Source organism: Phalacrocorax carbo, chromosome 8 (genome assembly GCF_963921805.1).
Source record: "Phalacrocorax carbo chromosome 8, bPhaCar2.1, whole genome shotgun sequence".
In the NCBI taxonomy this organism is placed as follows: domain Eukaryota; kingdom Metazoa; phylum Chordata; class Aves; order Suliformes; family Phalacrocoracidae; genus Phalacrocorax; species Phalacrocorax carbo.
This window is the reverse complement of record NC_087520.1, coordinates 38,877,013-38,894,264: the sequence shown is the minus strand read 5'-3', so window position 1 is coordinate 38,894,264 and position 17,252 is coordinate 38,877,013. Positions and strand designations below refer to the sequence as shown.

At 37.2% G+C, this 17,252-nt stretch overlaps 1 protein-coding gene across 2 annotated transcripts in view; it reads left to right on the top strand.

Annotated features, from left to right (window-relative positions):
- The window catches only part of ADAMTS18 (ADAM metallopeptidase with thrombospondin type 1 motif 18), an 83,389-nt gene that overhangs the window by 45,906 nt on the left and 20,231 nt on the right, over positions 1-17,252 (top strand). For both annotated transcript variants that reach the window (XM_064459615.1, XM_064459616.1), the window contains 5 exons: positions 83-231; positions 5,820-5,992; positions 7,973-8,103; positions 8,240-8,363; positions 9,590-9,834. In XM_064459615.1, coding sequence (XP_064315685.1) covers positions 83-231; positions 5,820-5,992; positions 7,973-8,103; positions 8,240-8,363; positions 9,590-9,834 — 822 coding nt within the window. The remainder of the gene's footprint in view (positions 1-82; positions 232-5,819; positions 5,993-7,972; positions 8,104-8,239; positions 8,364-9,589; positions 9,835-17,252) is intronic.

The following is a 17,252-nucleotide window of genomic DNA, read 5'->3' as shown; positions in this document are numbered from 1 at the left end:
TTTAAATGTGGATTTTTTCTTTTTTGCATCTACTAGATACCGCTAACTCTGATGGGATATTTTTTTGGCATTCTTTTGGCAGTGGTGTCGAAGAGGACAGTGTGTCAAATATGGTGATCATGGACCCAAGCCTGTAAATGGCCAATGGTCTGCCTGGTCAGAGTGGTCAGAGTGTACTCGCACTTGTGGAGGTGGGGTCACATATCAAGAAAGACACTGCAATAATCCAAAGTAAGACATAGATATGAAAAGGTATTATTTTTATACTAACTATTTAAGATTTTAGAAGAAAAAAAAATTAACGGAGTCCATTTCTGTAGGGAAATAGTATGTGTGAAAATGTTTTTAAGACCTTTCTTTCATGTCCAATATGACCAGTTTGTAGCTGAAAGACACAAATATGTCCTGATACTAGGAAGAAGTGGCTGTCTGAAGGCTGCTAGAGTACTATACCATCTGTGGCCCAACCATCCCAATTTATTTTGTGACATTAGAGTTTATCAGGTACCTGCAGGAGTCACGAAACTCCACGCAGACATATTCACACCTAATAATTTAAGAGCAAGGAAAAAAGGTCTTAAAAGCTATTAAGACTTCTGATGAGATCATATTATCCAGGATAATAAACCAAAAATGTTTAAAATCAATATCAAAATTGTTGTAGACAGATTCTTTTTATGCCTGTCATGTTTATTGCATTCTTTTGTGTTTCACAGGTCAGAATAAAGTTGCTGAACCCTAGAACTGTATGCTAGCTAACTCATGAAATATTTCTGGTATTTTCCTCTAGTGAATGTCTTATCACTGTAAATACTACAATTCCTTACAATGCTATTTCAAAGTAGAGGTGAAGTGTTATCTGACCAGCATCTTGCCCAAGTACACAATTCACTTCAACTTACAAGAAAAAAGATTTTCACTGTTTTATTTCGTACACAACTTCAACAGGCACAGACACATGTATTCTTCATTGCACACAATAAAAACAGCATTTAAACTGCAGTAATAAAAAACAGAGAAAATATGACACAGTTTGTATGAGGCTGTAAAGAAGCCTCACACCTACTATACAGTGCTGCAGTAATAATATCCACGCTTCATGTAGTATGTTATAGGAAAATGTGAGTTAGTTAAAATAGTCTTTACTACCTTCACTCTGTCATGGCAATTTTTGCAGAGCTGTAGCAGACCATTTTCTCAAACTTTTCTGTTGTTTCTTAGTGTATTTCGATAACTAAAATTACTTGGATAGTTTCCTTTATTAAACTATTCAGAGAGAGAATGCAGGGTGTCAATTACACATCATACGTATATTTTGGTCTTCCTACTATGGCCCCTGTTTTGCCTGCTAAATTTGTATGCATGACATTGTTCTTTGCATTTGTTCGTAAGCCTTCCTTTGCTCTCCCTGTGTGACAGAAGAATGCCCAGTAGTTGAAATGTTTCAGTTTGTTGCACTATTTTAACTGATAATGATTTCAAATCGTCTTCAAACAGAAGCTCTTTAACATGAAGGTTGTCCCTTACTGTAGCATTATGTATGTCAAACTTGCATTCAGAGTGATCTGTCTGTTCTAACCAAAGCAAGACTTAATGCAATACTTGATGTAACCAAGACTTGATACCAGAACCGGATCATGTTTATACTAAGTTTAATTTTATTATATTAGTGATAATTCAGTTAGAGCAAAGAGAAGATACTACAAATCTCTCTCAGAGTTAGACTGATGAAATGACAGAACTATAAATAAACCATCCACGCAGCAGTGTACGAATAGCCAGGTAGTTGCATTTCCCATTACGGCACTTTTGTATAAATGTGGACTCCGTAGAAAAATGATACTATCCTTTTTCAGTGTTACCCCACATGGAAAGATTTATAACCTAGTCATTGTTCATTGTTCACCTCTATAGCTACACATAAACAAAGAATAATAATTCCTTTTTTTTTTTTAACTTCTGAAATATATTTCAGATGTTTATATATTTCAGTACATATATGTATATTATTTCATATGTCATATATTTATTTCATTTTTCCTAATCCAGATTTGTGTAGGAGCTAATGTTTATTCTGTTCAGAAGCTTGATAGATGATTTTGGATAGCAAAATTTTGAGAATGACAAAAAGAATAACATGTATTTCTGTAAGAGATTAGGACAAGGGGTGTGGACTCTAAAATGGGGTTTTAAAATAAGTAGTCAATTTTTCAAAGCAACTGACTTCTTAGGAACATTGAGGGACATTTCTAGGTTTCCAGTGATCTTAAAGGTGACATATCCTAGAGACAGGTGAAGAACACAAATTCAGGCTGCTGCTTATGAAAACCTCATTACCTGTGTTTGTATCTGAAAATTTCCTCTTGCAAATAATATCCAAGCATTTCAATTCCTGTTCTCTCGACAATTTTAACACAGATCTTGTGAGCACACCCAAACAACTCTGGGTATAGCTTCTGACTTACAGCCTAGGTTATGTATGAATGCACACCTTTGGAGGTCACCTGTGGAACACAACTATGCAGATTTGCTAAAATCATTATGTTTCTGTAAATTGTCACAGTGTAATTTCATGGATCTGGTTTTCATATGTCACAACATTTTACAATTGAGGTACTTTTCCAAGATAGAAATAGATTACATAATAGTTTAGCTGGGAAAGAACCTGAAGAGTGCCCGAGAGATTTAAATTAATACCTAAATCATATCTGTAGGACTGCATCCTACCCACTTCACAATAGTGCATTGTTCAGTAAGAGTACAATGGAGTTTTAGGCATGTATACAATCAAAAGACTAAATCAAAATTGTGTGAATGTGTCTTTTTAATCTTTTGTGTACAATATCTCTAACAGTGATTACAGACAATGCAGATGTAAACTAATGCAAAGTCGTGATGCCATTTAAAATACCAATTAAAAATTAATACTCTTAAAGACCTTGTAGACCTTTCAAATTCATGCAGAATAAAACAGTCTAGCTTTGTGATACGGTCATAGTATGGTCATAATATGAGCAGAAATGTTCTCACTTGAATTTAAATGATTACAAAACAGGAAAAAATAGGAGTCCAGAATTTCAGAGTCTAATTCCCTTTATAATCCATAAAATACTTTCCTTGATCAGATTAATTCCAGGGTTTCTCACTCTCTGTGTTGCACTGCAGTGAATAGCCATTTTAATTTCATTGTCCATGAAGTCTATTATTAAAAGGGTACTGCAGAATTAATTTAAGCTATTTCTGTAGCATTTTAAAATTTAAGTCATATATGAAGTGGAATATTTCCTTCTTTGCACTTGTACTCCTTTTACAAACCATTCCTTGGAGACCGTTTTTTTGCTGGCCTTTCTCACCAAATTTCTCCCTTTTCCAGTTATCCTCAGCAAAGCCTCAGCTCTAACAGCATCTGTTCATTCAGGAATCTTTACCCAGACGTGCCAGTGCTGGGGAGGTACACAGACAGATTTAAAGTTTAGGCTGTACCTATATTAGGAGCACTGTATCACTACAGAAATATCAGAACACCCTTTTTGCAAAGCGTTCTGTTGTAAGCACAGTTATACTAACAGAGCTTCTGTAGGCAGTCAAACCAAAAGCTATGGGTGGTATAAACATCACCAATAAAAGCATGATTTTATCAGTATAGATAATAATCTTTTCTCAGAAATTTGGTTTTGTAGATCTACGTCTTGTTTCCTGTGAATTACTTAACTCTCACTGACATCTTGTAGGTAGAAAACGAAGGTGGGGAAGTTTCCATAATTCCCTGGCCAACAGTTTCAGCAATGGGAGTGTACTGTAATATAAAAATGCTGTAACAGAGCTGGGAAACAGAATGCCTCTTTCAGGGCTGCCTTAGTTTGGTGGAATATTATACCATGCTCAAATGCAAGACTGTGGCTAGAAATCACGATCTAGACATAAATAATTCCATTATATTGCTTGTTTGCTGGCACTTACTTGGAAGGAGGTTGCTTCTTTTCCTTACACTCACACAGATTTGTTCTCTGGGGCTGAAGGAGGTCAAAAATCATACATGTGCTGAAGCTGTAAAGAGGGTCTGTAGAGAACTGAATAAGGACCCAGCGGTTTGGCTGCCTTAACTCAAAGCTTGCACCAAGTGCACAAAGTCAGCATAAATACTGCCCAACTTCACTGATGTTACGTGTCCTCCCTGCCCTTCACAGACTGAACTGCCACCAACTAGGGCAGAAAATTTGACTTGGTTTTAAGACCTTCACCATTATACCCAGTGTCAGGGTAGTTAGTAGGTGACCTCAAGAAAAGTCACTGGAAGTTGGTTTTATTTCCACAACACATTTTGCTGGTGCTTGAACCAGGTTCTAAATAGAGTAGTGGGTGGGTTTCCACCTCTTCTTTTGAAAGACTGTTTGATAGCCCAGAGTTCTGGAAAAGACAGATATTTTGTACATTCAAAGCTGAGTCAAAACACAAAAACCAAGCCCCAGCTTGGTTAGATCGCTAGATATACAAGGGTTAAAATTTATAATAAAGCAAACAGAAGAAGCACCTGGATTTTCTCATCATGCTGCACCAAGCTGTCACCGTATTACACCAGTCAGGTGCACGTCAGGAGAAGTTGCGTGAGATACTAGATATGGGGAATAGTTGTAACATAGGGTTTAGGGATTTAAACAAACAACTCAAATTATACTTGTTGCAATTGTATCTTTTATACTACTATTATTAATTATTATTGTTAGTTAATTTATTAATATCATTATTATTCAATATCTTTTATCTTATTCTAATTATTTTCCTTAATACGTGTGTAACATGGGCAAGCTGTCCACTGAAAGATCAGAGCTTCTCTTCCAAGTATGTATGTTCCCTAAGTTTTAAAAATCATTCTGTAAAGGTATCAAGTGCAGCATGGTTACATTTCTTTTCACTTGATGCAAGAAATTGTACAATAAGACAAACAGTTCTTAGAATTTGGTGTTTTGAAGATTTGGCTCAGTACTTGCAGATGTATATCTGAGCATTGTGAAACTGCAAAAATACCGTTAGTGAATTCCTGTGTAGGTCCATAAGGAATACAAAAGTGAGTGAATACGTTTCTCAGCAGCTTGTGAGACCTCTCAGTCACTTTAAAAAGAGCAAGTCATACATTTTACATTGTTTTACAGTCTTGTGCATAGACCAAATAGTTAAAAAGTATTATTCTGATAAAATAAGATTCTAGCAAAGTAATAGAATATGCTCTTTTTATTCTGGCCAAATTAAAGGAAATGCCCAGGTAACATTTGCTGAAGTAGATGTGACATGTTTAAAGTTCTCCATAAAATCCAACATTTTCCTAAAGCAGGACAACGGTGCACAGGTCTTGTTTCCTTCGACTGCTTAAAAGCACATCTTTTCAAAATGATTTACAAAAGAAATGAACAACTAAATGTAATTTTTCATTCTGTTTATGTCTGATCAGTGTTATGCTGTTAACTCTTATTGTGATAGGTAATTCTTTGCACATGTTCGTTCCTGGGCTACAGCAGAGTAAAAATAGCTATATAACAAGACTGAAACCAGTCAGTACGAAATAGCCCTATAAATTTAAATTAGTAAAAACATGACTCACCTCTGGATGGTTGCATCTTTGCTGCGTTTGCAGTGATCCAAGTAGATAATTCATGGTAACTGCTTTTCTTGGTTTTAGGAACTATGAAAATTAATGGCCCATATAAGAAATACTCATCTCCTAAGACAGTGCGTGCTCTCATTTTCTCTGTTAATACACATGTAACATGTCAATCACACAAAAGGTAGGTTTTGCAAAGGAATTTTTTTTTCCTTTTTTTTAGGCCACAGTATGGCGGCAAATTCTGCCAAGGTTCCAGTCGTATCTATCAACTTTGTAATAATCAGCCATGTCCAGCAAATAGTTTGGACTTCCGTGCCCAGCAGTGTGCAGAATACAACAGCAAACCCTTCCGGGGATGGTACTACAAATGGAAGCCATATACTAAAGTGGAAGGTAATTATGCTACAGCTCTGACAGACAAAGGCGATTGCAGGAAGTGAACTGTAAGCTGTAATTCATCCATATTATTTGGGCAAATATCACCCTAATGTAAGCAAATAGAAATTCAGTTGGCTTATTGGAGATGTGTTTGCTTTCTAGCCTGGTTGAATCCGGCCTCCTGTGCGATACTGCCTGTATGAACATGCAGAATTGATTTTGGTGTGAATTTCCACCTCTGTCCTTAGCATGACTCCCTGGCTGTTGCTACCCCTCTCTTTCATTTTATATTACATATCTGTTAGTGTAAAAACAAACCGAAACAACTTCCATGGATTTTTCAGCATGGGAAATGTGAGGTCCCACAATAACACTACCAGAATCTTCCTTCCTTTGGAATGTTCTCAGATTTCAAAACGTAACAATAAATCAACCTTTTGACTTTTCTGCTGGTGTAGTCCCATGAGAATTGGAAAAACAAACAATGTACTGGCATAAATTTATTTAAGTCAGCTTTTACTAAGAGATCTTTATAAAGTTCAAGCCTCGATAACTGTTTCTTGTCTTTTGTACAGGCAAAGTCTATTTTGACTTTACACCTCTTAATTTTGCAAATATATTGAATCAATATTCATTTTTATCGATACAACAAATATTTTCTGCCGTCTGAAAGCACAATTTGTAGCTGCAGTTGCTACTACCTGAATAAAAGTGCCTGGATTAAGTCACATTGTAGCTGCTTCATTTAGTACCTGTACAAATTTGCCTTTTTTGATAGGAAGTGTATAATTATTTATATATATATATATACACACATACACATACATGTAGCTTTCATTCGTAACCTGACTATATTTTCTTCAAAAGACTTTGCAGACATTTTTGTGGGTATTTAGAAACCTATGTCCTAACAGCCATTGTGAACAGAGGAAAAAGGAAATATGTTTTCACAGCACATAACTATGGATGTTGTATAACAGGGAGAACAATGCATCTTGTTTAACAGAAACTGAGTAGCCTATGTTGGTTTTAAAGGTAGGGGCTGCATTTAGTAAAAGAAATAGGAGCTTAAAATGAGGGACAAAGAGCAAAATTTTCAAAAGCAAGATGTCGCCAAGTGACTCTCAAGTTGAAAATGTCTGTCCTTACTCTCTTAGCTGCTTCTCAAAAATATTCCCCAAGATCTACATTTATAGTCCTGAAAACGTGATCTGGTTTTCAAAATTGCTACAGATGCCTTGCCTCTGTAGAAAGCGCTATTGAAAATGCAGCTGCTTATTTAAGAGTAAAAGGATACTATTTTGAATCCAATTTCATGTTCTGCAAAATTTTGTTATGCTGTTTTATCTGTTGCACTTGCTATTTCTATTAGAATTTCAGCAACTGTGACAATATTTACAATTGCATGACTGTTTTTGTGTATGTAGAATTAATCAGCCCTTTATAAGCATAACATACCATCTGTGTGTAAGAAGAAATTTGATTGACAATGGTTGGGATTTTTTAGAGGAAAAGTGCTTTTGTTAGGGGAAAATCTGCCCCCAGTCCTAGCTTTCAGCTGAATTGATCATTTGTGCCATCTTACATATTTTTCAAATTTTAACTAGAAATTAAATAAAATTATTACAATCTCCCATTTCTCTCAATAAAAAATGAAATTTGAAACTGTGGATCGGTGGGACAGAAATCAGGGCCACATCAGCAGAGCTAATGCACTGTGCATGTTTTCACACTGATTTTGAATTCTTAACTCTATGTGTAGACAGTCAAACCCATATGTTCTTTTAAAATAGCATAATATAAGCCACTGTGCTTGGCTATATTTCTGCCCATCTTGGAGTCCCAATGTTTCACTACACATAATTAATCCTTGTAGCTTGTGGTCTAGGATGCAGGAAGAAACAATAGCAGGGTGCTTTTTTTCTGTGCTGCAGGTCTGCTAATACTTTCTTGTCTTGTTATTTGTTTTTTGGGTTTGGTTTTTTTTTCCCCCAGAGGAAGATAGATGTAAATTGTACTGCACAGCTGAAGACTTTGACTTTTTCTTTGCAATGTCCAGCAAAGTGAAGGATGGAACTCTGTGTTCTCCAAATAAATACGATGTTTGCATTGATGGAATATGTGAAGTAAGAGAAAATTGAGTTTCTTACAATCCTAATGTCTATTTTTTTTAAGTGGGCAATTGACTCCTTTATGGAAAATGCAGCTGTTTCTTCAAATTCCCTTGTGTCTGAGTCCTTCACTTGTGCCTTTTGGTTGCAGCAAGTAGGGTGTGATCATGGACTTGGTTCCAAAGCTGTACTGGATGCTTGTGGAGTTTGTAAAGGAGATAATTCAACATGCAAGTTCTTTAAAGGCCAATACTTGATCCAGCACAAAGCTAATGGTAAGGAAAGCTGTTCCACATGATCATCAACTCATTGCTCTGCTGTATCTCCATGTAAAATATATGACTCCTTGCTCATTAGGGCAGTGGCTAAAAGTCCAGATGTGAACTGAAAATCACAGGGAGAGTCAGAGGAGAGTTCACATTTCTTCTGTTTCTTGGTAACAAGAAAGCTATGAGCATAAGTCTTGGTTAGTTAATTTGCAAGCATTTCTCTTGCTTCTTAAGCCACATTTTCCCTTTACGTGTGAATTTCCTCTTAAAAGAGATTTTAGGATTCAGGCAAGTGAAAAAATAGCTGTCAACAGCTCTGACTGGAATGGGACCGTAGAAGATATAAAAAGCAATACACAGCATAATGCCAAACATGACAGTATTTCCATATCCATTTTCAAATTAAGTTGGCTGGAAGCTGTCCAGCTGATTCAATGGATGATCCAGTCACTGGGAGGTGGACTTTTCTTTAGTGCACTGTCACAGGCTTCTTGTGAAATTATCTCACTATGCCTTAGTGTCTCAGGAATAAAATGCAGATAATATTTCTTTACCCATGGTAGTATGTTGAGGATCTATTTATTGTCGAACATGATAATACTACAGTAATATAGGCCAGGAAATTGTGTAGGGTATAGTAATACAGAGATACAATGCTAGAAGAATAATCTAAAGTGAATACTCTGCAAAAGTATCTGTGTGCAGCATGTGTTGGAGATTGTCAGCAGTATCTCATCTGACTGTAGAATGAGTGAGATTCCTACATGCTCAGAGGGCAATGGGTTACAGCAGGGAGGTCCAGTGGTATACAGGGCTTTGTGAAAGCTCTCTGCATCCCAGTGCATCTCACTTCAAAAACCTTGTCCATGATAGAAGTCATACCTTCCAACTACTGTAGGGCACCACAGGGAAAACATGGTAAGACAATTACAGCGAAACCACCATTAGTCTGTTCTGCATTTTTCTAAGATGAACTTGCTTTTTCTTGTCTTTAAGCACAAAGAAAAATTCCAGGAATTGAAATACCTGTGAGTTATTCTGATTACAGGCTGCACAGCAGGGTTAAAAACAGAACTGGTTTCTCCTTGTGAAAACAGAGTGAATTTGGTGGATCAGAAGAGCTGTCTTCTATATCTTCTAAATTGCAAAAAAATTCAAATTGGCTAAAAAATGATAAGTCATTTCTACCTGTGTGACAACTGCAAAAATGTTGCTTACTTCTTTCATTTCAGACTACTATGCTGTGGTCACTATTCCAGCAGGAGCACGCAGTATACAGCTCCATGAAATGCAAATCTCCAGCAGCTACCTTGCAGTGCGCAACCTCAATAAAAAGTATTATCTAACAGGAGACTGGACAATTGACTGGCCAGGAAAGTTCTCTTTTGCTGGAACAGTTTTTGACTATCAACGCTCTTTTAACCATCCAGAGAGCCTATATGCAGCAGGACCAACTAATGAGACGCTGGTCTTTGAAGTAAGCTTTCTTCTGTTTATTCTTCCCTTGATGTCTATTACAGAATTAGTAACGACAGCTTTAGCTCTGCACTGTAGCTGTCAGCAAGATTAAAGAACAGCGTTGAGTCACAACAGTATTCAGACTTAATTGTGTGCTCATGCTAGATTGAAAGGCCTTTCACCAGTTTATCAAGGTCTGAAGTTTAGTAAACCGTCACAAATTCAGTGAAAAGGAAGGTGCATAAAACACACCATACAGCATTATTTCTCAGTTGCTGGACAATGGTAATAGAGATTATAAATGCATCCTGTAAATGGTATACAATAAAATTCAGTGGTGTAAAAATTAAATCTAACATTATGGCATGGCTAAATGGTAACAGTTTCAAACAATGCTTATGAAACTGCAGGCACACGCAGCCAGTTTTATATCTACCTTGGGATACAGATGGTCAAAGTACCACACACAGGCTCCTGTGTAATTTCTGGTGATTCAGTTTCATTGGTGATAGCATCTAAAATAATGAATTTTATACATGTTTATCTCCCGGTCAGATTTGTACCGCCTACTCTGTCTGCCAGATGCTTTGTGTTGAAACTGTATTTAGTAGAAAGTAAATTTGGTACTTATATAGTTTGTCCCAGTGTTACAGTTTTGAAATTGGCTGCTAATAGTGCTAAAAAAACCTTAGAGTTTCTTTTAAAATGCATCAGAACACCTGAGGGTCAATTTCTGGCTGAATCGCTGAAGTCTTTACTCCCTGTTAGCTACATTAGTTCGCCTGCTTTGTTAGAAAGCTCTAGGAAATCCTTGGCTTCGTAACTCATCTGTTATGTCTGTTTTGATGAATCCTTCCCTGTGAGAAGGAAGGAGCCCTCCTCAGAAGGGATTCAATTCCTTCCCATACCTTCCAGCAATACTCTGGTCAGCTCACTACCAAACGTATAGCTTTCTCAGACGTGCACTTGGGGAGCATGAGAGCGAGCGCTGTACCTGAGGCAGCAATCTGTGGTTCTTCGCCCCATCATGTAACACCGTAAGTGAAAACTGCTCTCTGCAGAGGTTTAGTGGGAGCCGTTAGCTGAGAGCTCTGCATCCCATCTCCCTTACGCAGCTCTGCTCTCTTAAACTGAGTAACACAGTAAGTATAGACTGTGACATGAAATATATTCTTCAAGGATTGTTTGATCTTTCACAGTGATTTAGTAAGTTTTTATTTTGAATACTGAAGAGCCTTACTGCTATTCATAACGATTGAGTAATGTACTTACACATACCTTTAAGACCCACTGAAGTTCGTGGACCATGAACACATGTTGAAGTACTTTAGGATGAACACATGTTCTAGAATGGACAGTTTGACTTGGGCCAAGGGCATGTGTTTTCACAAATTACCATCACAATTTGCGATGCCTTTTAAAAACATTTTTTTCTCAGTTGAAGAATTTTCAGTTTGGGGATGTATGTTAACAGGGATGCTTTAGTCCAAGGAAGGGTTTAGTCTACAAGTTACAGACATGCTTCTCTATCTGCAAATCACCTCCAAAATAGCCTTACACCAAAGAAACAAGCACACCTATAAATACTATGAAACATTAAGCTGAACTCTCAGGAATCTTAGTTGTCATAATACAAAGTAGATGGAACTGTATCATTATAGAGCTAAAGTATGAAAAATAAATTGCTTGCAAGATGACTTGGCTGCATATCATGCACATACTTTGCAGAATAAAGATTAAAGAAAAAAATTTTAATGCCAAATAACACTTCTATTTTCATCCTATCAAATTATGCTAAAGAGATTTATTAAGATTTAACATTTAACTGGAGGCTATTGCTCCTATGAGAACTTATTTAAACTTCCCTTGTATTTTTATTGAAATACCTACATCACTGGCATTGGGAACTAGGGATTCAAATGACTGAAAATGTTACAGTTGTGTATTCCCCACTTATCTGTGTCTATGAGCTGTAGTCAAAATTTTTTTCCCTTTCAATAATTTAAGCAACATTCAACAAGCTGAATGCTGAAAAAAATGCAAAACTTTGTACGTTCAGAGCTCTGCATTATTTATAATTTGCCAATAACTCTGAGCAGCAAAAATGCCAATGAAAACTGAAGAAATATGCTTTTATGAGAAAACACACATATTGCTGAAGATCTCTTTGCAGCAGTAATAATGAACAAATCCTACTTCAACTATAAATACCATAAACTGAGAGAAGGCTGAAAAAAAGGAATGTTTAAGCATAGTACATTTTAGCTTTGTTTTTCTTTTTATCTTATCTGTAATTTTCAAAGAAGCATACCAAAAAAAGGCCTGCCAGCAGTTTTTTATCCAATTAAGTTGATTTTCAGTAAGATAAGGCTTCCCAAGGTTTGGACCTCAACTTCTTCCCGCAGTGTTTAGACTCTTTAGGGTTTTTTTCCATTTTTTAAATTAGGTTGTATTCAAAAGAAAATTAATTCTTATTTTCTAGATTAGTTTTTTTTTCCAGAAGAATTCAGTGCAAGCCCTTGTAAAAATGCACACTACAGGTATTGAGAAATTGAATAAATTGCATGCATGAATAAAAGACATTTTATTATTCAGGTGCGCAGAAAATAAAAGGTTTTGTAGGTGTATTTATTGCCATTCCACTATGATCTGAAAGACAGATTAACACAGCTTGAGCCTGTTTAAGTTTGTAGTCATGGGTTTGCTAGACATTCATGTGGTGACTCAAACGGTCCAGGTTTCTGACTGTGTTCCTGACTGCACCTCAGCCTGCATGTATGCGTGTATCCAGAAAGTTCAGGTTAGGCACGTCCTCTGAGCAACGTTCACAGGAGAGGATGGGACCAGTGCTCTCCAGGTATGGGTCCAGACAGGTCTGGCAAGTCTGTGCTCAAGGCAATCACTTCCTTTGGAATGGAGTCATTCCCCAAAATATTTTCTTGAAAGAGACATCTGAAGCATGTATTAAGAGAGAAGGAGGAAGCCCAAGTAAGAAAAAAAATCTTAAAAATCCTTATTTTCTTGCATATCACTAGTTCAGTCTTGCAGATCTACGAAATGCTTTGTATTTATCTCTTATTGTACAGTATGTTCCTATGATCCATTTTCCTATCAGATTTTTCAATAGTTCAGCGGAGCATGTATCATTTAGTTAGACTTTGCAGACCTAAACGCTATTCGAAAATGGGTAAGAGACAAGAAAAAGACTGATTAAGTGCTTTTCTTACTTACCCTGGAATTTCACAATAAAAAAACTACACACACACATAAAAATATATATTTACATGTATGATATGTATGTAATTATGGGAATGAACCATACCAAAGAAGACAAAGGGCAGCGAATCTGTAATTTGACTAGGTTGTGGGATTAAAAATACAAACTATAGTGGCCAAATATTTTATGAGGACGAAGAGAACATTGTGAGATGAATGTGGAATTAAATGGATAGGACTAGTACTTCCTGAGCTCAACTACTGGAATTGTAAATGCATTATGAGATTGTAGAATTAATCAGAACCCTTCCTGGATTGTTCAAGAATTAATTGCACAGACGGAGGGAATGCAAAAACCAGTAAACTAGTGCCCTTCAGAATTTGTGTATCTGTCCTTCTGAAGTTACTATTATCGATACTTTGGTGATTGTGTGTTTGTAGAAACCAATAAAAGCTGAAATGAAAAATATTCATGGATTCAGAAGGCAGTTCCCAAAATGGCCAGATTCAGGTTAGATGAAAGAACAGACAATGGTCAAAGGACTAGAAATATGAGAGTTAAATGATAATCTAGGCTCAGAAATTAATACCAGGTTTTTAAAATATGGTTTCTGAAGCATAATTGTCTCATCTTAAATGAAAACATGCTGGAATTTTTTAAAATGTAATTGAATATATCCAGCTCACTTATCTGTCATTTGGTCATATGAAATCTAAGATCAGAACTTTCATTTTAAAGACTTTGTCAGAGTTTTTCTGTTATCTGATAAATATTTAACTTGAGGAGAAACAAACAGTAAATGCACCATTCATTTATCTGGCTTTGCGTATCAGGGCTGCCAGTGGGCACCACTAACTGCTGAAAACACTTCCCAGGAGAGGCTAGCGGAGCACAAGGGACATTGCCATCACAGGGCACTACCAATACAGAGCTCGTGCGAGGTTCACTCGTGACCTCCGTTTGTTCACCCTGCATGACTGACTTGGATTCCGAGAAATGTTCTGAAAGGGCAAAAGAAACTGAACTGTTACGTGGGCATGAAAAGTATTGCATGACCAGGGATTGATAAACTAAAACACTTAATAATTCGGTTTTCCGTTCTATCAATAAGCGGATGAAGAATTGACGGATTTGAGAAGTCAAATGCAATTTGAGAAAGCACTGTAAAGTTTTTCAGGATGAGATACGATCAGGATCCTCACTGAAGTTTACCTCAAACTTGGTGAAATATTCAGTCAAGAAATTGTGAAATCTTTGTGAAAAAAGATATTTTATTTTGACAGAAATAAGTAACAGATGGAAAGGATGCTTTGCAAAGAGGCAGACATTCACAGGAAGAGGTGAATGGTGCTTCAAGGCAGGAATATATCTAATTAAAACCAGTGAAATCACTTCCTCTTTATCAATAGGGGGAAAAAAAAGAGAAAGGAGGCCAGGTGGAATGACTTTACTGATGATCTGGCTGCCACTGGGAGAAAGCCAAGTTGCAGTTATAAAGCATTACATTTATTATTAGCTACTAGATGATAAATTTGTACCGATTTCCCCTAAAGAGAAAGTAAGCTAAAGAGGGCTAAGGTGTGCTTATAAGCTACAGATGTTGATCCAATACAGGGGATAAAAAGGTTTTCCTTTAGTGAGAAGAGATTAGCTGGACAGTGTCCCTGAAGGTTGTGTGTTTAGCATGTGAACAGTAAAAAAATGGAGACACAATAACAACAGAAGATAAATTTGAAACAGCTGAAGCAGAAATGGGATCATACAGGACCTTTCAAGGCTATTCTTTTTTTCCTTTTAAAGACCTTAGTGGACTTTCTTGAAAAAAACCAATAGTTCGTCATAAGCTTTTAGTTAAGACTGTGTTTAAAGAGACTTTAGAAACAGATAAAACTGCTTTTGTTTTAAGGTCTGGTGTAAGTAATCAACGGGCAATTCTCCTTTTACTGGTGCTTTCCAAACAGGTGCTCTATCAATACTCTCCTGTGAAGCTCTGGGTGTTAGACACTGTCAAGGTTCCCATCCAATAACTGCCCATTCAAGGCAACAGCCCTGTTTAAAACCTGTTTTAAACAGTTTTCCATGAGCATCAGATGCAGCATGCTTAGATTTATGCTACTGAAACCAGAGTAAATTCCTAAAAGTCAGTGGAATTAATCTTGAGTGAACAGAGAAATCAGGCTCTGGCTTAGGATGTTGGATGTTACAATATTCATTAAACAGCATGTAGATTCACAGTGGATGAAACCTGCAGGTCTCACAAGCATAACACAGCCAGGCACTGGTCTTCCACAGACAAACTTCTCCATCTGCCCTTATAGGTGTAACTGATGGCTCACTGCAGATAGCTTAACTCTGTTACAGCCACTTAAAGACATTATCAAAGCCTTACAAAGCATGGGAGTGACCCCAGAAATGTAGACGCATTTTTGAAGACTCTGATCAAAGCTACCATGTACGCTGGGATTCAAAGTCTGGGCTCATGCCCATTTCATAAATTATGCACATACAGAATGAGTGAAGATGAAAATACATGAAACACATATGGGTAAACACTAGCTATTCCTTCACCGGGCTTTTTTTCTGTGCTCAGCTTCACTGTGTGAGTGAGTTGTAAATGTCTGTTAGTCCTTCACAGAGATAATGAACCTTTCTTTCAGCTTGTTACATGCCAGGCATTAGTATGCTTTCCTATACATTGGCCAGACTACTGTGGAAGAAAGAGGAGTTTATCTTGAGTAAATTAATCACTTTTAATTCAGTGTGTTGCAAGTAACTTCACATACACATCTTACAATAAATACCACCTGAAAAGCACAGAGACAATCATACCAAAGTGATGTTGATAGGTTCCTTTAAAATTTGACCTGCACTATGGAGTATTGTGTTGGAAACTTAGGACAGCCATGAGAGAAAAAAAATAATCTCAAACAAAGGAGCAGATGCACAGCTAGTTTAGAAAATTTATTACTTTAGCTTTGAAATCAAAATTAGCAGCAAAAGGAAAAGGTTCTTTACTCAGGAGAATTCAATTTATCCATTGTTTTAACATTTTGTGCCCTAAGCGAAAGCCACAGTTCCTTTTCTTCAAAATAGATCTGCCCAATTCCAGCCATAGAGTCTGTGGTTTTCGAACTCAAGAAGCTGTAAATTTTATAACTCTGCGCCCTGCGGTCAGAGCTGCTGAGTGTTGTGTCTGAAGTCAGGTGGTTGGTGTGTTAAAGGTAGACATTAAACAGTTCTATTGAGGAACTGGAAATGTTTAAGGCGGTTGTTTGCCAGCTGTAAATTTGGGAGCAAATGCCAGTTGGCTGAAAAGATGCTGGAATGCATCCAGTTAAGTAGACTAGCACTGGAGGTCTTTCCAAATTTGTAGGTCTGATAACTTGGCTGTACGTATATGCAGACTTCAGTTATTGGGTTGTTAAGGAAGGGCTTTATAACGAATGTTTGAAAATACGATAGAAAACTTATATGCTCATTACTTTGCAAAACTGCACCTTTGCAACAGTATTGCATGCCTGATGAAAACTTGAACATTGCGCATTGTATACTGTTTTTCAGCTCAGTGCCAAGGACTTTAAAGTATACGCTTTTGTGCCCTGCAATATTTTGTCTACAATACTTTTCCAGAGCTTGATTTTGCCCTTTTTCTGTGTAGCTGGGATGATATAGGAGGGAAGAGACCTGACTGTGATGCAGCTCTTGCTTTGTAAATGTTCCCTCTTGTAGTCTGCTGGGCGGGAAGGGGCCCTATCTTTGGCTGCCGGCCAGGAAATGGAGAGGAAGTTCACTTCATCTGCCCATCAGAACTGCGTCTACTTCCCAATGCACAAGAAGGGGGTGTAGCCCAAGGCCTTAAAAGTGTAAGGCCCAGCTTGCCTGGTGTGCCAGATTTACCCCACAGGCACTCAGCTGGAGGCTGCGAGTTTCTTACATCACTGTGTGGCTGCTTGCTGAAGCGATAGATACTAACGTGTCTTGTTCTAACTCGCCTGAGACCATTTCCTCTTCATTCCCTTCACTGTTGAAGCACCAGGAGAATATTGCTCTAACAGGAATAAGACTGGTTGCCACTTTTATCTTCTCATTTTCCCTCTTCCGTGTTCTGAATTCTGTTGTTCAGGATGCATTTGTTCCGTTTCTTGCCTCTACTATCGCAAAGTAAAGAGCACTCTCAGGACGCAAGTGGTCAGTCTAATACTTCAAGATATTTTTATCAG